The following is a 20,794-nucleotide window of genomic DNA, read 5'->3' as shown; positions in this document are numbered from 1 at the left end:
TAGTCTTTTGATACCGTTTTTCAGAATTTCAGCACATTTTATGTTCTCTCTCCACGGTTGAGAATTTCGTTTTTCTTTTTTCTCACTTTGTAAAAATTATGAAACACATTTCCATATCTAACTATTTCTGTAGTTCATATTTTCAGATCGATATGTCATTTGACAATCTTTTCAATTATGCTTATGCTTTCGTGATTCTCTCCTACATTTATATGCTCCTCACAGTTGGAGTAGTGTGGAAAATGTACAAGGTCTACTACGCAAATAAAATGATTTTAAAAGCAATTGTAGTTCATCGATGCCTGTTTCAGACTTTTATTTGGATGCAGATTGCGGTTGGTCAATTGAAAATTAGATATAATAAAAAGACATTTCAGAATTTGCTATTTTTCATTTTCGACAATATAGTTTTCCGACTACCTTCAACAGGCTTCTTCACAAAACTCTGTGATTATCTGGCTCCAAGTCATCTGTTAAAAGTTTTGTACATGCTTCAATTATTTTCCAACTACAGTTCAATTTACTATTCATTCTTGTTTTGTTTAACACGACTCATCATACTCTTTATAACCGAAAGTCATGAAAAGGTGAGGAATATATTCTTGATTATGTAAAATGAGAAAGAGTTAATTATTTTTAATTACTGCAAACTCCGAGACATAAACTTAACCAAAGTTACAGTATATCGAAAACTATACAACCAGAAAGAGAAGTATACCGTAAGCACTCTAATAAAGTTGCCCAACCCTTTAATTTTGAGTCTATGTACCTCCTGTGAATGATATCAAAAAGTAGTCAACTGACAAAATATTTTTGATATTATGCTAAAAATTTTGTCAGTTATTCACCTTTACATATCTTTTACAAAAAGCGAGATAAACAGGCTCGAAGTTGACATGTTAGGTGTTCTTCCTTCTATTAGACCGTTTACAGTAAATTACTCAAACTTTCTAACCATCTATAAGTATGGTTTCAGATTTGCAAGAAACTCTGTTTTGTATTCATTCCCATTACATTGATCACTCCAATCATTGCTGATTTCTACATGATTCCGGCTCCTGGAGCCTGCCGTCCTCTCAAACCTCCTTATCCACCAGGAGCCATATCCATCTCATACGGACCAAGTCTTTTCAATGTTCATTCCTTGATTTTTGATATTTCTGACATGTGTCCATTTTTAGATAAGAACTGATAACTTCATGCTTGGCTTAACATTTTTCGCGCCGGTTGCTATTTTATTTATGAACGCTATGGTGGTTTTTAAAGTTCGCAAACTGTTGTTTCAACGAAGAAAAACTACAAGCAGACATCACAGGAAAGCACAGATTTCTTTAACGATCACAACGCTAGCAATTATGGTTCAACATTTAGCAAGTGGAGGCAAAACAGTACGTTTTTTTCTAAAAGGATCTGGTTTCTCATTTCTATTGATTTAAGGTAGTTGGTGTCATTCATCCGGAATTCGTCCCTTATGCACAGCTCATCCGAAACCGTGTCATTGATTTTGGAATGATTTCAGTTCCTTGGATATTTTACTTCTCTCATCCTATGTTTCATGATAAAACGGCACGAGTTTCTTCTATGACATAACTTATGTCACATAAGTAAGTTTATTTTCAGAACAAAAATATCTCGACTTTATATATTACAGATTGTTATAGAAATTGTCAGATATGGGCGTCTCAATACTGGATCCTTTATTCTGAACTCTCTTCCGTCACTTTCTCGTCTTCCTCTCCGTTAATCTTCTTTTCATTATGTTTCTGTCCTGCTAACTCTGCTTTTGCCTCCATGTAATCCCGTTCTATCTCTTCCAGAGCTTTAATAGCCATCATTCCAACTGAAAATTATTGCTCATTAATACTGAAATTCAAATAAAAACGCACTCATTATATCCAAATATGCTTCTGCTTGAACCAGTCTCTCGAATGACCATTTTTCATGATCCTCGAGGAAGTACTTGACACGGAAAGTCCCATAGTAGACTAATGCTGAAAAATGAAATAAATCATTGAAACGGAATGGGTTGAGCCCAGAAAGTTACCTCCCCAATTTAAAGAAGAAAAGAACTTTTTGAAACTTACCATTCATACTGAAAACTGAGAGAAATATGCTGGTGACCTGGACAAACATCATCAAAATCGACAAATGAATAGCCAATCCAGTCAGATTAGCACTAGTCCAGCAGATACCAGTAAACGCATTCAGTAGTAATTCGGCATGTTGAAAGTAGGATCCTTCAATGAGGAACCCAGCTCTATCCATCAGACGAAATCGGAGTGATGCAAACAATACTAACAAACCCTGATAACAGATTAAACATGTTTCTGAATATATAGAGTACTTACCATACAGATTTGAAACTTCGTAGACATATTATATTCAAAATTCTATATAAGTTGAAAATAGAGAACACTCTTGTTTTCCTCTCTAAGCAGATAAAAACGACTTTCTTCGATAAAAACTCAAGGCCTTTTGCCGGTTACCAGGTGGTATTTCATTTCTCTTCTAGGCAGATGTCGTAAAAATAAATTTATGCTTAGTGCTCGAAAATGGATTTCTCTTTGAGAAGAAGAGTCGAAATTGGAATAGACAGAAGAACGAATAAAATCGAAATAGGGAATATTACCATAGGCGTCCGTCAGAGCGCTGTCGACGGTCCGTCTGCAACGATTCGCGTCTCAAAAACGATTGTCATTGAGCAGTCGTTCAACAATCTATTCTTTGAGGTAGTCTGATGTGAAGTAAAAAATTATTCTATAATGTATTGCGTGCATGAAATATCGTTTTCTGATTAATTTCCAATCAAAACTCTCCAGTTGATTTTTCAAGGGGTTCCAATTGCCCGTTAACGGTCCGTCAATAGACCGTGATTTTCCTTTGGCTCAGCTAATTAATTTGCAAATTTGTGCTTTTTCACCTGTAATTCAGCAGTTTTTTGGCAGTGCCTTAATATTATTCAAATTTATCAAACAAATTGTTTATATCAGAAAAACCAAACACCAATATTTCAAGACCGTTTTATCCAGATTTTCCAAACTTCAATTAATCGGAAATATCTGAAATGGGATTTTTTGAATAACTTAAATCGGCATCTTCCTTCTGCTTTAGCTGCGTTCTAGATGTATTGAAGATTGGAATATGTCATCTGCATTCTTTTAGAATCTCTAGAATCTTTAAGAATGCTCCTCCCTTTTTTAAATAGATCCTTGACTTCATAAGATTTTCTGAGACGTCTTCTGAAATTTTTTTGCTTCCTTTACACTTTCGAGTCCCGACGGCAATTTTTTAAATGTTAAGTTCCGCTAACTACGGTAATTTGGCTGTATAAGTAACGAAGGAAAAAAAAAAACAAATAGCCATCAATCAATTTTCCACTCATTTATTGTTTGTTGTTTTCGATAAAAATTTTTAAACAAAAAAAAGTTTCTATCACTTCAACAACCGAATTAATGCAACTCAAATCTTTGTACGATCTAATACTTTTAATTGAACCCGAATGTCATAAAATACAACAAGGAAAGCAAGAAGACTATACAATTTCCAGCACATTCTTCTCTTCTTTTTCGTTTTTCTCTTTGATTTTCTCCATTGCAAACTCGTAAGTTGGAGGTGGTTCTTCTGAAGCACTGCTCGTCGATGCACCATTTTCCATGTCATTATTTTGAGAAGTTTTACATTTTTGAGCAGATGCAGGACTATTACTTTCAGTTGGTTTTGGAACTGAAACTCATTTTTTAATGGTGAATACAGTTTGAAAAATCTTCGAAGCTTACGAGATTTTGCAAAAAGATTGTAGCTCGGAGGAGGTCTTCTGTTTTCGACGCCTTCTTGTTCTCGGTAGAAGGCAGCAATTGCATTGAAAAGGAAATAATTCTTGAAAAGATAATATTTTTATTTTTTGGATGATATGTGCTCTGACCTCGTAAATATGAGACAATAGCGCGATGAAGACCATCAGAAGCCGTGGAGCAGCACCAGAAGTTCCATTGTCGGCTTCGAGAATTGCATTGAAAAGAGCACATGCAGATACGACAACCTGGAATTTTTTTAAGTTTTGATTTTTTCGAAATAAATGTTTAATTTACCTTATAAATCACATCTGGAAGCATAACCGATGGTCTTTTCAGATATAAACCTGCAAAAGTACAAATCTTGGTTTTTTTTAGAATTTCAATATTTTTCCAAACCTGTTATAGAGATTCCAATCAAGGCAGAGGAGATGCAGAAAAGGACATCGAGAAAAACGGGTTGTTGGCTAAACATCCATGAGATTAGAATCAAATCAGCTGAGTAATTGAGCAACGAAATTGCACAGTATGCTCTTCGAGTCTGTAATTAGAGTTCTTACAACATCCGTAATTTTACACGAATTTTTTTCAGTCTATTTTAGGGATTTAATCTGGAAATTCGAAAATTTAGAGTTCCAGGACATTTTGAGCCGGTACTTCAGAAATCCGGAAATTTCGGAATTCAAAGTTAAGATGTTCTGAGTTTCGAAAATTCAGTAAGTCCGAACCACACTATAAATACAATTCAGGAATCCATGAATATTGGAACTTGTGAAAGTAAGACATTTGAAAGTTTCGAAATTTATAATTCGAAAATTAGGAAGTTCAAAGTATCGAAAGAAAATCTAGATTCGGAAATTTGGAAGTTGAGAAATTTAAGGTCTTGAAAATTATTAAATTTTGAAGATGGAAACTCAATAAATTTTTTTTCGAAAAAAAAATTCGAACTTCGAATTTCAGTATTTCAATATTTCATAGTTTTTAAAATTCTGAGTCAAATTCCTGTGTTTCCAAAATTAAGTTCTCAGAAGTTTCCGATGTTCAGAAGTTTCAAAATTCTGAATAGAAATTCGGGAATTGAGAAATTCCAAATTCAAAATTTCGGATTCAAAAGTTCAGCAATTCGAAAGTTCGAAAATTCTAGAACTTCAGTTTTTACCTGTATTTCAATTGTAAGAGTTTTTGAACTCCTAAAGTTTTAAATCAGAAAGTCCGAATTTTTACAAAAAAAGTTGTCAGCTTACAATTAGACGATTTTAATTATTGGAAATTGAGAATTTTTTAGACATTCTTTTAGTTTCTTTTTCTTTATTCCGCGCTAATAATATATGCATTCCAAGAGATATATTATTTCCAAATTTTTAATATTCATAATGTTTCGATTTTCGAATTTATAATTGACATTATTGTCGAATTAAATAAAGTGGGACCTGGAAAAATTCGCGGGCGGCTTCCCGGTCAATTTTTGAGGCCTTGTCCAAAAACACTACGGTAGCACTTGGGTTCAAGCGAGGGGGTCAGAAAGCGCGCCCCAGTAAATTTTTCAAAAATTCTCAATTCGCTGCCGAACTTCGTTGTCTGAGTATCACAGTTTTAAACGATGAGCGAGAATACGCGCGTTGCAACCCGTTGATTTTTAAGAAATAGATCATGATCTAGTTCAAACCCGCGTTCATTTTGAAATTATTAAATTTCTTCTGGCCTACGAGTTTGCTGGGGCGCTTTTTCTAACCCCCTCGCTTGAACCCAAGTGAGGTCCCACTTTTTTTGATTCGAAAAGATTTTGAAATTTTTTTGTTCATTTCGTTTAGTAACACATATTTTGATGGAATCTTATTTAATCAACTTTCAAAAAATCTGATTTTCAAACATCATATGTAAACCTAAAATTCCAAAGTTTTCAAATCAAATGCTTCACCTCAAACTCTCGAATATCTCGTTTTTTGAAAAACTTTCTCAGAAATTGTGTCATTATTCGCCATTCAAAAAAAATAGAAATATTTTAAGAAGAAAAATGAAGTGTAATTATTATCAAATAGTAGACATCAGAAAAGGAAATATGAGAAGACGTACCAGTTCCACAAGACCGCCCAAATCATCTCATTCATCGAAAATGACGAATTTTTGAGTAATTTTAACGAAAAATGTACAAAGATCTTCTAGTGGAAACAAACACCTACTTTCAAATGACGACTCCAACAATGCAACTTTTGCCAAATCCTATGGAAAACCAAGCCGAAATTCATGTTTGTTGATAGTAGAAGGGAAAAATAATCAAAATGATTCCAATGAAAATAGTAGTCGCCCACTTCTTTCGCTCATATCTAACCTCGTACAAAAGAATCTTTCATCTTCAAACTAATGACGTCGAAAGATGGTCGATCAACTGACAAAAATGGACGATGAATGCGAAAGATCATCTATCAAATTGTCTTTATTTCACATCTGTGATTACAAGAGAAATACAGAAAGTTGTGGGACGGAAATAGAGAAAAGGGATAATATGAGACTGCGTCGGTCCATCGGGCAAAAACAAACTAATGATCCATTAAATTTGTTATTGATAGAAATTCACTTCAAAAATTCGACAGATTGTAGGGACAGTTGTCCAAATCAAAACATCCTGTACCAATACAACCGGTTGAATTTGTGAAGTATGACAGAGGTGTAAAGCGTTTGCCTTAGTTGGGAAATCGAGTGGGGAACTTTGAAAACGTTAAGTTATCAGAGCAACAAGAGTGTGAAAAACAATGGAAAAGCTCTTGAACATAGGAAGGGGAAGCATGAAACACGAATCTTACACTAGGATAGAAAGGGGGTGGGGGATTATGCAATACAGAACGAGGAACTTTACGAGCATTGGGGCTGATATCGAGTATCTCGAATAAAGGGATAAGAGCTGGGGGGAATTAAAAGTTGTGGCTAGACATAAGGGCTCGAAACGATGTTTTGACAAATTTTGAGCCAGTCTGTCTGACAGCAGCACACCGCCTTTAACAAAATATTTACCTGTTTGAAGGGGTGGAAAATATTAAAAATATGTCTAGGGATAATAAAGAAAAAATTAGTTCTTCTTAAGCTGCTTGTATAGATCATCAAGTGTCTTCTGGTAGGCATTTTGAATCGGCTTTCTCTTCAACTTGAGAGCTTCTGTGAGAAGACCACTGTCCGGTGTCCAGATATCGGGACAAAGATGGATTGCAGCAGGAATTTCGGTGCGCGATAGTTTACCTGAAACAGAATTAAACGGTTAATATACTACATCAAGAAGATAACGACAGAATGAAACTTACTCTTCTTTGCGTGCTCCTCGAGTTGCTTCTTGTAAGCGGCTACTACTTTCTTGTCTTCGCACATAGTCTTCAATTCACTGGTGGAAACTCTCTCGGTTTCAGCGATTTTCTCCAGGTGTTTCTGATTTGGTACAACTAGGGCTACAACACTGTCTTCCATTCCGCATCCATATACGCAGATGTTGTCCACAATTGGGCAGTTAAGAAGTGCACATTCAACCTTTGCAAGCGAAACATACTCTCCATGCTGAAGCTTAACCAAATCCTTCTTTCTGTCAATGATCGTAAGCGAACCGTCATCTCTCTTTTGGCCGATGTCCCCAGTAGCGAAATAAACTTTTCCTTTGTATGTGATGAAGTCCTCGGCAGTCTTCTCCGGCTGTTTCCAGTATCCTGGAGAAATGTTCTCTCCGGAAATCAAGATTTCTCCTTGAGGTGGGTCATTGAATGGTGAGTAACCTCCTTCTAGCCATTCACGAAGAGCAATATCCGAACATCTGACTGGTGGTCCAACGGTTCCTGTGCTCAAGTCGTTGATATCGGCGACACAAGCGGCACCACAGGTTTCGGTGAGTCCGTATCCTTGAACAACAGGGCAGCACATGCAGATATTCATGAAGCGTTGGGTTTCAGCATTCAGTGGGGCACCTCCAGACAGAACTCCGCGAAGTTTTCCTCCCAAAAGTCTGCGAATTTTCTTGAAGACAATGCGATCAAGGAATGGGCTGCAATATCCTTCCAAGTATCTAGAACGCTTGCGCTCGTAGTTCAACTTGAACAACTCTTGCATAAATCTTGGAGATGCAGCTACTTCTTCCGAAACTGCCTTGAAAATACGGTCCATAATAGCTGGGACAGCAGCCATCAAAGTTGGGCGAAGAGCATGACAGTCACCGTGTGTTCCTTTTTGAATCTTCGAAGCGCGATCGTGAAGTGTAAGTGGTGAAGAATATCCGACCTGAAAAAAAACTAACTAGATATAAAAGTTGGAATTTCAAAGCAACCTTTGCTCCCTTTGTTAAACAAGTCAATTCAGCATCCAACTCGAGAATGTGAGCAAGTGGCAAATATCCGATGTAGGTATCAGTGTTGCAGATGATTCCGACTCCATCACCTTGTCCCAACATAGCAGCAACAACGTTCTGGTGAAGAAGGATAACTCCTTTTGGCTGTCCGGTTGTTCCTGATGTGTACATAATGAGAGCAATATCTGACTTGATTGCCGTTGATTCTTTAACTAGTTCTTCGTTGCGAGTAAGGAGTCCGTTGAGTGAGAGAACATGCTTGAATTGGTCACGGAAGGGAGTTAAATCTGGAGCAGGCCCTTTCGCATTCACTGGAGCAAAGTAGATCAATGTCTTCAAGGTTGGGCATTTCTTTCCGAGAGTAACGATTTTTGGTAGAAGTTCTGATGAAGTCACTAAGAACGTAGCTTCTGTCTCTCCAATTGCGTGAGCGATTGCATCTTCTCCCAAAGTGGCATACACGGTTACAATCGTTACGTTTGCACGGAAGCATGCCAGAGCGGTGATGAGCCAATCGGCACGAGTCTCAGCAAAAATAACCACTTTAGGATTCTTTTCCTCATTGGCAAGATCTTTGATTCCAGCAGCCAGACGAGCAACTTTCGTTTCAACCTCCTTGTAGCTTTGCCACTCGTACTCTCCCAGGTGCCATTTTTCAAAGACACGACCTCCTGGTTGTTGATCTTCGTGAACCTCAATGAGCTGTCGAGTTCCCAGGCAAGGTGATTCATCGTACAATTCAACACACTTTCTCCACACCTCAAAAAAATATACATCATTTCGAGAATCAGACTATAATATCGGATTATGAACACATTGTCTTACTTTATCGATTGTGTCTTTTCCTGGGAATGTTTCCGAAGCATGTCCTTGGACGTTGCGGATTGGCCCATCACGATCTTCCACCCAATTTGCCTAAATTATAAAGATTGTTAGAAGACCTACTAAGAAAAAATACCTTGACACGTTCAGATTTGCGTAGTTTCTCAGTTGGTGAATTGAACAACTGATATGGGAGATAATTGAGGCAATCGTATATGAAAAACCAGACTCGAAGAATAGCCATAGCTACACGAATCCATATCGGAGATTCGCCTTTCACCACCTAGAAAAAGTATGGTATACAAACTATTTTAACTCAGTGGAATTTTGCAAGATAAATGCAAAACAAACCTGGCCGAGTGTCTTATCCTTAGAAGAATCGTACACCGAAACTTTCCGTTTCATCTGGAAAATAGAATATTCGGGAAAAAAAAAGGAAGAATCGGTGCCGTGTTAAAGATACAACGAAAATCTGCATTGAAAAAAACATGACGCACAACAAAATGAAAAAGGACAGAATTTTGAAAAGCTTCGAGCGAGTGATTGGATGAAAACAAGAACGTTTTGTATATACGGAGACAAAGTGAATCGTCAAGTGAAAACAGTAGAGTAAAAAGATCAGAAAGCAAATATTTGACACATTTTCTGTTTAAAAGAGGGTAGCATATTGCAAAGTACAATAATCGATGTTGCTTCTTTCATAGTTTTAACAAACGGAACTCAAAGTTGCCGAGCAAGTTACTAATCATAAGATGAAAATATGGGGAAATTCTGACGACTGAGTCAATCACGGAATTAATTTTGTGATGATGGCAGACTTAGAAAATTTAAGACTGCAAAAGTCACAGGGGAGGTTTGGAAGTGCTGATAAGCCTGAATGCACACAGTATTTCCGGCATGTTTTCACGCACATAAACTAATTCATTTACAACTAGAAGAAAATAAGACGGACAGAAACAACCTAGGTTGAGGGAAACTGTTTTTATCAGTAGTATAATAAACATATTTATCACTAGAACTGATATCAGAAATAGTCAGTACTCATATTGTTCAGGTAAAATGTGAACTCCTTTTACAATTAATAGTATTTGAAAACGGACACTTGTCCTAAAATGACGTCTTCCTTTTGCATACCGCGTGGCAAGCAACATCGCAGTCTTCCACAGAAACGCCGAGAAGGAATCTAGAGGAGAGAAAGAGAAAAGGGAAACTGCACACGGGAGTAGTCTTTTCCTTTCTTTCTCTCCTCCCAATATTTCGAACAGAGGAGCGGCTCCCCTCTCTCGTTCTCTCGTATTCCGCGCAGTCTGGAGACGCAGACAAGGCCAGCAATAGCAAGATGAGCGCTTAGTTGAGAGAAAAGATTTGAATAATGAAAGAGCAAAAAAAAAAGGTTTCTATAAATATAACACACTATCCACCTAAAAAAGTGCAATAAACATTATACTTGGAATAAAAACTAAGATAATATGAAAAGAGTAGAAGAGGGTCAGGAGGGGCATGGATATGCGGAGAGCAGGTGCACATATTATCTAATTATGCGTTCATAGCAGATGAAATGGGTCAAGAGACTATGCAGTTATCGATCGAAAGTAACTTGAATGTATAAAATGCTCGTATTCCAAAGAGAAGTTTCGATTTGAAAAAAAAACAATCAAGACGAAAATGGCAGTGACTGTGTCGTTTCTCAATGTTCTGAATTTTGACAACACCTCAGTGCAAGAGTTGACGATGACTAAGGGAACGGGAAGGAGGAGACAACAACATACGAATGTTTCGCATTCTCGTTCGTTTTTTTACACGTTTACTAGGCAGCTGCAGTTGTGAAAGAGCGACTCAGTGATGGCGTGATTTTGTAGAGGGAACAGTCAACATAAATAAACAACAAAAACAATTCTAACTGCTACGGAAAACTATTTGAAAGCTTTTTGATTACAATGCATATAAATAATACTAGTGATATCGAACACATGAGCTTCGAGAACTAATTTTCCACAAAAAAGATGTTAAGACATGATCCTACAAGAAAAAATAGCCGAACGCTATTGAAATAAGAAAATCATAATATCTATTGGAAACCATAATGATAGTGACAACAGTATACTACTGATAATATATTTACATTATTATAAAATGAAAAAATATATACTTCGAGCTAGAAACACCGAAAGGAATAAAAAAATAGCTCGAGTGCGCTCATGAGAAATCCACGATGAAATTCGCGCCAACTTGGGTGGTCCGCAGGCACACTGACGAGATGTTGCGTACTAAATCAAATTGCCAAAAATGAAATAATTACCGTAAACTGTGTAAAAAGAGCTTTTCAATCAGAAGAGACTTCCACGTAAATAGAAAATCTTTATGAAACTTGCTCGGAAAAGTAATGACCCCTGTAATAGAAGGGCACACCGGAGAAATTTCGAGAAAACTGGTGCGGATTTTTTGCGGGGATTACTGTAACCTATATCAGTACACAAACACTTCATCCTACGATATTATGCTTGTCTGAGAAAAAAAATGTTAAAGATTATTTTTTGCAGTCTGAATACGGTAGCTATATCGAAACGGAGAGCCTAAACAGCACACAAACGGTGGAGACGCAGACACTTTTGCGTCTCAACCTTTTTTTTTCAGACAAGCATAATAAGTTGCGGATGAAAAATTCCCATTTCATTTTTGACACTGTGGACATTCTCAGTTGTTTTTGTTTCTAGAGACTGATTTTTAAGCACTTCTCATTACGATTGTGAACAAAATCTTATTTTTGCAGATGTTGAGCATTCCAAGGAATCCGAGAGGAGCTCCTCGTTTTATTTCGAGTGGCATGCATACACCAATGGTTAGTTTCATTATACTTCTGAGAAGCTGAATATGTCATTTTTCAGTTCAAAATTTAAAAACAATCGACGCCTATGCCTTACGACCATTTCCGACATGCTGCTGTCTCCCTCGAACAACATATCGCCTTTGGAGAACAACCACACTGTCCCATTGCAACGCCAGTCAAAGCAAAAATGTTTGTACCAACGCATACATCAACACCAGCATCGGGTCAGCCAGGACGTTTACCATGGGAACTTCAGAAGACGAATGCAGTCAGATATCCGATGCCAACCATTATTGGATTCGATGAAGAAGAACTGAGCCTTGGTACCTCGCCCGAGTCGGAACCACGTCCGGCATCAGTGCCACTTGTCAAAAGATCCCTATTCCGATCTGAAATTCCAACACGTCCAAAAACTGCGGAGCCGGTTATAATTCGAAAGGCTGGCAACCAACCTGGCTCACTATCAGTAGGTTTCATGATTCATGTGGTAATTCATAACTTTATTTTTTCAGCACAAACGAAATATGAAGCTGACTCTGGCAAAGACACCGCGATGTGCGAGACCAACTCAATCGTGGCTCAATCGAATCAAGGTCCCTCGCGACGACTAGTGGAATGGATTATAATCACTTTAATGACCTGTAAATAGTTTATTTTACCAACTAACTTTTTATGATATTTAAAGTCAGCATGTGAATAAAGGAATGGATAAAGTACAAATTACCGTAAAACCTCTAATAGAACGACACCCGGATCGTCCACTTTGAGCCTATATATCTCATTTTCTGTGAAAGATATCAAAAAGTGGCTAACTAGTAAAATGTTGCTGATATCCTGATAAACATTTTACTAGTTAATCACTTTTTGATATCTTTCAAAAGAAGTGAGATATATAGGCTCAAAGTGGACGATCCGGGTGTCGTTCTATTAGAGGTTTTACGGTAATTGAGGTCAAAGTGTACGTCTAGAGTACTGCCAACCCTATGTCCCCGCTTCTTCATTTTATACCGTACTTGTTCATCTGAAAACCCTAAACACCCCTTTTTGCAGAAATTCTGCTCATATTCATCACCCTCTTTCTCGTTTTTTTCCAAAGAATTGTAAATCTGAAAAAAAAGAAACCTCGCCTATTGCTCCCTTCATCCCTTCAAACATATCTATATCCCGCCAGAAATGAATGTGTGCGTGTGAATATAACCCTCCGTCGTTTCTCAATATATTTTTCCTCTAAAGAGTAGAAGCAAGAAGCTTATCACCTGCACACTGAGAAATCCAAGGCAAATCCTTCTTATTGCTTTTTTCTCGCTTTCGGGATCTCGCGCAAAAGAGGAATGAAATTGAAAAGGCAATCTAGGTTATCGTCGTGCGAGAGCCGCCAAGATGAGGTTTCACACTTTGCATTCTCAATTAGGCGTTTCTGGAGTCATGAGTGTTGGTGCTGTAGATCAATTTGTCATTTTTGGCTGCGAGAAACGACAGCGAAAAAGAGATGAGATTTTGATGGAGTGTCGTATAGTGGCGAAAATAGCAGGGTTTCAGGATTGCGATATGGGATGGAACGAGAGATAATAAATGGTTTTGTTTTTTCAATTTTCAGCAAGGGCAGATTTGGTGGGCTGTGCTTGAGAAACCTGAGGCTATGGTAGAGACCAAATAAACACTTTTATAGAAAGTCACCCTACGCTTGCATTTCAAGCTCAATGATGTCAATTTCTACAAGAGATAGCAAAAAATGTCAACTAATAAAATTTTTGTCATAATATCACCACCATATTCATTGACACTTTTTTGATATCTCTCATAGAAGTTGAGATAATTGAGCTCGTAGTTGGGTAAGTTTCTATTAGAAGAAATGCGGTATTTTGATCTTTTCAGTGGATAACAATCAACTTAGGATCCCTGAAAAAGGATTGTAGAGCATTCTCCTGGCTCTCAAAGATTTGGATTTGTTAGTTGACAACTGTTTGGCAAACTTTCGTTTTGAAAAGATAATATACTTGTGAACAAAAAAAGACTGCTCATCTCGCTTTGGTGGATATGTACAAAAAAACTATCAGTTACAAAACTGTAGGTTTTTGTTCAATACACTCTGAAAATTTCAGACAAATCGAGAAATTCTGGACTTCTTTTGTAGGACTCCAAAGTTGACTATTTTCACTTGAAAGACTAAAAATTTGATTGTTTTTTGTATGGTACTGTTTGCAGTTATTTGGGATGCTGAGCTTATTACCACAGCGGCTCACCCAAGTCCTACGTGAGTTTTCAGAATCTGAAAACCCAATCTTTTCACAGAACCCGAACCTTTGCTATTCCGGATTTTCCGGTCTCCCAGACATTGAAAAGTTCAATATCCGTTTGCTTACGAAGTTTTTTACCAGATACCGGATATCCTGTTGAATAATCTTAACAGATATAATGATCTACCAACACCGGGTCTGGAAAATTTCGAGTTCATCGATCCTGAATTCCAACTCGATGAGACCAAAAGTTGTAGAAGATGGAGAAGGAAGGTGGATTTTGGAATCCTAGAGCCTTAGATCCGAATTTTCAGTGACTGGTATTAGTGAGCTTCCGAAGGTTCAGACCCCTCTGAACATCGATCCATCCCTACTATTTTTGACCACGTTTCTTATTCCATCCCAATGACATCATACCTGGTTGACTGATCCCAAAATCCCCAAATCATAGTTCTAATGCGCTCCGGAAAATCTCCCCAAATTTTTATATCTTTCGTATAGTCAGAAGTACTGCGCCCCTCCCAATTTGACGTAGATTTCCTAAGATTGGGGAGTAACCTCAAAAGTGTGAGAGATCAGAAAACTTCTCGTCTGACGTCTACAATAGGTTTCGCCAAAACATCCGGAGAGGGTAAGTAAGTGGGTTCGATACTTTCTGACGTCTTCTGAATTTCGAGTTCAGGAATAGGAGTTTCTTAAATTGAGACTTCAATTTCGAGTTTCTAACCAAAATCCCTTTTCTCTTTTCATTTGATTCACCTGCTTCATCATCATCGTCTTCTTTCTTCTTCTTCTTCCCCTCATCCATTCGTTTTCCTCTCCTTCTTCTTTCCTTTAATCCGACGTTATTCTGTCTCCATTTTCTTATATTGCAACGTCACCAAATCCTTCCTATTCTCCGTTTTGTCGTTCTCAACTTCTTTTCAAGCACAACAAAATTCATACATTTTTTGTCAGCTACCGTAAACACTCTAATAGAAGGTCACTGTCAACTTTGAGCTTATATGTCTCGGTTCCTGTTAAATATATAAAAAAAGTGGTAAACTGACAAAATGTTGATTATATTATCATCAATACTTTCACAGTTCAACCCTTTTTGATATGGAATTGAGATAAATTGGCTCAAAGTTAGAAGTTCCGAGTGGCGTTCTAGAGTCTTTACTATAGCTCAATTTTTTTTTCTGATCAGACGAGTAGAAATTTTCAGAAAATTGTGCAGCAATAATGTCGCTTTCTTAATAGAAGTAAATATTGAAACAGTTAACAAGCTAAAAACAATAAAAGGTGGGACTTCCTAAAGGCGCTTACAAGTCCTGGTCCGCAAAAATCAAGAAATTCCTTGTAAAAGGAATATTAGAGTGGAAATTCTTTTTTTTCTGGTTACGAACTAATCAAAATTTTGAAACAAAGAAAATTACCTCTAAAATAAATTAATATTCAGCTAATTTGAATGATTTTAAGTATAGTTATGGGAACTTGAGCTTTAGGACCAAGAATTTCAAATTCTATCAATTTTTGTTTAATTTGGTATCATTTTGAAGCTAATCAAGTTTGCTACGTAACTGTGTATTTTTCATATTCGTTTTTTTTCAATTTGAAGCAAGTTATGTGCCTTCAACTTTAGACGTTTCCTAAGCACGACGCAGACAGCGATATACTCTCGCTTCTCTGCGTCTCTCCATTGAAGACACATTAGGTAATAATTTCAGCTGTAAATGATTTCTGAACACTATCTATTGTTGAGCACAATTTTCCTCATTTTCCTGTTGCTTCTTGTTCTTCTTCCTCGTTTTCCTATTCCTTCTCCTTATTCCTCTTCTTCTTCTTTTCCATTTTTCTCCAATTTCGAAGAAGGAGAAGACAGAGCACACATGATGTGAAGCAGCATGAGGTGTCCAAAGTTAATTTAGTATTCTCCTTCTTCTTTTCTGTCTTTGAAGAAGAAGAGCTCCAAACGGAGCGCCAAAAAAGGAGAGTCTCTCTTTCCCAAAGTCTCTATCCGTCGTCGGTTTTTTTTGTTCCCCTCCCCCCGGCTCTCCTTGGCTTCATATATTTCCGCCTTTTTTCGCAAATTTTCCTACCTCCAACAGGCTAAAACGGAAATTCCATGTGTCGCATTGGCAAGAGCCACACGCAGCAGCTACACTTTTTTCCATTTGACTCCGTTTTTTTTCTTTTTCGGCCGATGTGTGAATTATCCAGTTTCCGTTTCCGATTGGTCAGGCACGAAGAAGAGGAAGAAGACAAGCGAGAAATTCTCTTGATCATCGGATCAACTTAGAGAGCCTAGTTTTCTATATAATGTCTATATATGTATGGTCCATGTATGGTCAATCACTTAGGTTCCCGGTTATAATAGGCTAAAAAATTATCATGTTGTTTGAAAGGCCAAGAAATCAAAATACGCTATTTCCCAACAACGTTTTTGTTGGAACGGTGAATAATCATGATTCATCTGAATATATTGTGTTACAGATTGTTTCTCTTTTTTTGATATGGACCACAAACAAATTAAAAAATCTTTCTTGAAATTTTTAACATTCAAACGATTAATCGTAAACACTCTGATAGAATACCTAACAACCGTTAACTTCGAGCTCATTAATCTTGGTTTCTGGGAAAGATATCAAAAAGTGGTTGAGTGACAAAATTGTTTTTCGTAAAATTTCTAACATTTTATCAGCCGGCAGATTTTTGATATATTTTACAATAATTGAGATAATTGAGCTCAAAGTGCAAGTATAGGTTGGACCTCCTAACAGAGTGTTTACGGTTTTTCACCAGAATTATCACTTTTTCTGTTTGAAATATCAAAACATAGTAACCAGCAAAATTTGAACGACATTTTCTCTGAAGTTTAAAGTTTTGTCAAATGAGACATTTTTGATATCCCTTTTCGGACCGAAATAAGGTTGAAGCTACCATAGAAGCTACCATAGGAGGCTACCATAGGAGGCCACCCTATACGTGTACTTTAAGCTCATATATCTCAATTTCTATGAAAGATAGCAAACATTTGTCAACTAAAAAATGTTTACCATAATATCAGTAATATTTTATCAGTTTATTACTTTTTGATAACTCTTACAGAAATTGAGATAATTGAGATCGAAAAACAAGTATAGGGTGGCCGCCACCTGGCGTCGAAGGGGGGTATGGTGGTAATCAAGGGTGAGGTTACCATAAAAAATAGTGCGGATCTGTTAGAGGAAATACAGTAGTCCAACAAATCTCACTTCGAATGGTCACTTTGGAAACTTTTCTGTCATGTCATTTGCATTTTCACTTTTACCCCGTCTCACCATTCTCTCTTGTTCTCTCTCTCTCCCGATTCCCATCGAAATGAATTCTTCTGAATTCTGTTTTACAGTCTACGTCTCCATTCTCTCTCCCGTCCATTCGAAACTCATAATACACGCCTTTTGTTACTGTTTATCATACATACGTCTCTCTATTCCTCTTTTTGGTTTTTTCGTTATTTTTCTTCCAATGTCTTTTTGTCTGTCATCTTCTCGTTTTTTTTCTATTTCTCATCGTCTTCTATTTCTTCTTTTTTTTTCAGAGAATAAGAAAAAGAAGATGTGTTGTTGAAATGTTGATTTGTGTGTGTAAGTGTGTTCAATTTCTTTTTCAACGTCTTCACATTTCAAACCTTATTTGTCATTTTCTTCTCCGATTGGATTCTCGAACTGGTCAAAAATGTTTATCACAAAAAATGCTACGAATGCGTTTTTATGACCAAAAAATGCTAGTTTTATGGAGTCGAGAAAATAAATAAAAAACTATTTTTAGGGAACAGAAATATGTCACTTCCGGCAAAAATGTTGGTTATTGAGAGTTGTGTATTTTGGTAGCGGTGGAAACTTGAGTCAAAATTTCAAGGGGTCTCTGAGTTTTTGATCTGGAAGAAATTTTCAAAAAGTTAAAAACATATGAAATGATTCTATTTTCATTTACAAATAATTTTCCAGTATAAAGATTCTGATATCTTTTTCAAAAATCGAGATACCAAATTTCCTCTGTGCCACTTCGACCACCAACTTTGAGCTCAATTATCTCGGTTCCTATGAGAGATATCAAAAATCTGTCAACTAATAAAATTTTTCTCATAAGATCACCAATATTTTATCAGTTGACAAAACTTTGATATCTCTCATAAGAAGCGAGATAATTGAGCTCAAAGTGCACGGACCTTTTTGAGTGATTTTATCCATTTTGAATACAAAATCTCAGGAAAAATGTCAGTGCCTTACTAGAACTTTCCAGAAAAACCAGTTTAGTTCTTATTGATGCCATAAATTTCAGAGTAGATTTCCAGAAACCTCCAGAACATTTTCAACACCTCAATGTCAACTCACCGTGTTTGCTTTGTTAGAAGCTCACCTTATGATGACACTTTGAGCTCAATTATCTCGGTTTCTTCAAAAGATATCAAGCAGCATTCAACTAATAAACTGTTTATCATAAAATGAGAAATAATCAGTTGACAAGTTTTTGATATCTTTCACAGGATTCAAGATAACTGAGCTCAAAGTGAACTTAACCGGAGGGCTTCTTTCAGAGCAAATATGGTAAAATTTCAAAAATCCAAACTCCTGTAGTACGGTACTTCCTAATAACTCAACTCTTTCTAACCCCTGACTCATTCCCAAAGCGGCTTAGTAGTTTCTAAAAGTTGTATATGAAAACATAGAACATTCAGAGACACATATATATTCATAATAATATTTTGTTTTGATATCCTTTTGCCTGCCAACTATGTCTCCTATTTTTTCCCGAAGCATAATCGGATTAGTGTCTTTCTTCTCCATCTTCTTCTTCTTCTTTCTCCCTTCCAAAAATGCCCCCAACGCGTGTATCACATTATCATTCGGCGTTGCGTGCCAGCGTTGCGGTCGATTGGCGTCGTCGACACCACCACCTGCAATCGACTTTTAATTTTTCCTTGTCCCCGGAGAAAAAGAGCCACGGCTTCTTCTTTTTCTCTTAAGAAATCCTTCTATATGCACACCTTCTCCATCCCTCTTATCACCTATGTCCCCTTCTCGTTCTGGAGTCATATCCGGAGAGCTTGAGAGGGGGATGGCGGAGCAACACACACACCCAGAGCCAAACGACTTTTTTGTCCGAGTCGTCGGCTCCGCCCGTCCTCCCCTAGGTGTCTCACACTCTTCGAAATCCATACTCTATCAGTCAGAGAGACCTCTTTTCACATTTAATTATTTTCTAAAGGGTATAGCCATCTATGGAAAGCGAGAGGAGCGACGACGGGGAAAAAAGAGGGATAGATGAGTCTTCTGAATGGAGAGAGCTCAAAGCCTCTTCCCCTATTCTCTTGGGTTGAGTGACGACGACGTCTTCTTGCCTCTTCTCGTTTCCTTCTTCTTCTTCTTCTTTTCCTTCCTTTCCTGATGTTGATGATGATGATGCACTTTGTGATTTAGACGACTCACACCGGTTGACCTACATAGAAAGCCTTCAATTAGAAATGAGCAGCATTGCGTGCGGCTCATTCTAAATGCTGGCCTTGTTTTGATGCATTCTGTTGACACCGAGTGTGTTATAGGTCGCATTTTTGCAAAATGTTCAATTAGGCTCTTAATAATAGGGCTCTCACGTGAAAACCCGAAATTAGGTTCTGGTAAACATTCGTGAGAAAACCAACAAGATCAGCTAGCTGATCTTGAGCTCTCGAAAAAACTAACAATTTCAAATTTCGAGTAGAGACACCCAATTGAGCAAACATCATAAAGACTAATGGGTCTCTTCCTCTTTTCAAAAATTGGGGTCACTCTCATTCATTCAGAAAACGTCTTCTGGGAATCATCGTCTTTTCAAAAGGGGATCTTTTCTAGGAAATGCTTATAATATTGCTTTCAGAAGTGCACTCTATGTTCAGAGTTCAACAGAGCGCGTTTGCTTTGAGTTTGGTAGATCATGCTCCCTTCTAAAATACCGTAGGAACTTTAATATTGGTTATCTTACTTCCTTCAAAAGATCAATATTTTGAGAACTAAAAATGTTATTGATAATATGATAAACATTTTGTCTGCTAACAAGTTTTCGATATCTTTTATAAAAACCGAGATAATTAAGCTCGAAAGTGAACTTACGTTCACCAACAAGTTCGATAGAGCGCATTTACTAGAAGCAGGATTTCGCAAAAAAGTTTGATAGATCGCATTTACAAATATCAGTATTTCACCAACCAGTTCGATGAAGCGTGTTTCTAAAAATCCCATCCCCTAGACTTTTGAAAATAGAGCACACTTTCCTATATCAGTTGATCTATTTTTATCAGTCTTCTTCTATTCTTGTTTCAAAACCACCACACGTGGCACACAACAATCACCTTTGTCATTTCTATCTGTCTTCTGCTACGTCATGTTTTCTTTTTTCCAGTCTGTGACCCACTATTAGCTTCTTCTTCTTCTTCCTCTGCCATTTCTTCCTCACTGATGGTTGCACTCCTCTCCTCCATCTCTCCCCTTTTTCGATCAAATCCTTGATATTTTTATCAGCCAACACCACCAGGCCAACAACTCATTCACTCTCACATCATACACACTTTCTCACTCTCCTCTCTCTGTGCTCGTATATATTCATTTGACTCTCGGTGTGTGTTGTTGTCCTCTCTCTCTCTCTCTCTCTCTCTCTCTCTCTCTCTCTCTCTCTCTCTCTCTCCTCGTGTATCAGAGAAGAAGAGAGAATTTCTTCTTCTTCTTCTTCTTCTTCTTTCTCTCTTTTTGCTCCAGAGAGAGAGAGAGAGCTCGAATCGATGCAGACCACTCTGCGCTCT

At 37.3% G+C, this 20,794-nt stretch overlaps 6 protein-coding genes across 6 annotated transcripts; 2 read left to right on the top strand and 4 right to left on the bottom strand.

The window, feature by feature from the left end:
- Window positions 1-152: 152 nt before the first annotated feature.
- Window positions 153-1,192, top strand: CBG26488 (the record flags this gene model as incomplete). The annotated part of the gene is made up of 4 exons (XM_045236052.1): window positions 153-335; window positions 378-587; window positions 725-739; window positions 977-1,192. The coding sequence occupies 4 exons, from the start codon at window positions 153-155 to the stop codon at window positions 1,190-1,192; spliced, it is 624 nt and encodes a 207-aa protein (XP_045098784.1).
- A 505-nt stretch (window positions 1,193-1,697) lies between these two features.
- Window positions 1,698-2,375, bottom strand: CBG26489 (the record flags this gene model as incomplete). Its single annotated transcript, XM_045236051.1, has 4 exons — window positions 1,698-1,840; window positions 1,887-1,991; window positions 2,085-2,304; window positions 2,349-2,375. 4 exons carry the CDS (start codon window positions 2,373-2,375, stop codon window positions 1,698-1,700), a joined length of 495 nt encoding a protein of 164 aa, XP_045098785.1.
- A 769-nt stretch (window positions 2,376-3,144) lies between these two features.
- On the bottom strand, window positions 3,145-6,037 carry CBG26490 (the record flags this gene model as incomplete). Its single annotated transcript, XM_045236050.1, has 7 exons — window positions 3,145-3,213; window positions 3,514-3,876; window positions 3,923-4,039; window positions 4,089-4,138; window positions 4,191-4,332; window positions 5,882-5,947; window positions 5,972-6,037. 7 exons carry the CDS (start codon window positions 6,035-6,037, stop codon window positions 3,145-3,147), a joined length of 873 nt encoding a protein of 290 aa, XP_045098786.1.
- An 818-nt stretch (window positions 6,038-6,855) lies between these two features.
- Window positions 6,856-9,336, bottom strand: CBG08359 (the record flags this gene model as incomplete). Its single annotated transcript, XM_045236049.1, has 6 exons — window positions 6,856-7,022; window positions 7,085-8,057; window positions 8,086-8,868; window positions 8,935-9,024; window positions 9,068-9,214; window positions 9,283-9,336. 6 exons carry the CDS (start codon window positions 9,334-9,336, stop codon window positions 6,856-6,858), a joined length of 2,214 nt encoding a protein of 737 aa, XP_045093745.1.
- A 1,498-nt stretch (window positions 9,337-10,834) lies between these two features.
- On the bottom strand, window positions 10,835-10,903 carry CBG26491 (the record flags this gene model as incomplete). The annotated part of the gene is made up of 1 exon (XM_045236048.1): window positions 10,835-10,903. One exon carries the CDS (start codon window positions 10,901-10,903, stop codon window positions 10,835-10,837), a length of 69 nt encoding a protein of 22 aa, XP_045098787.1.
- A 940-nt stretch (window positions 10,904-11,843) lies between these two features.
- CBG08360 lies at window positions 11,844-12,407 on the top strand (the record flags this gene model as incomplete). Its single annotated transcript, XM_045236047.1, has 2 exons — window positions 11,844-12,228; window positions 12,271-12,407. 2 exons carry the CDS (start codon window positions 11,844-11,846, stop codon window positions 12,405-12,407), a joined length of 522 nt encoding a protein of 173 aa, XP_045093746.1.
- Between the last annotated feature and the right edge of the window lie 8,387 nt (window positions 12,408-20,794).

This window comes from Caenorhabditis briggsae (assembly GCF_000004555.2).
Source record: "Caenorhabditis briggsae complete genome, chrIV, whole genome shotgun sequence".
Classification (NCBI taxonomy): Eukaryota; Metazoa; Nematoda; class Chromadorea; order Rhabditida; family Rhabditidae; genus Caenorhabditis; species Caenorhabditis briggsae.
This window is presented reverse-complemented; position numbering and strand designations above follow the sequence as displayed.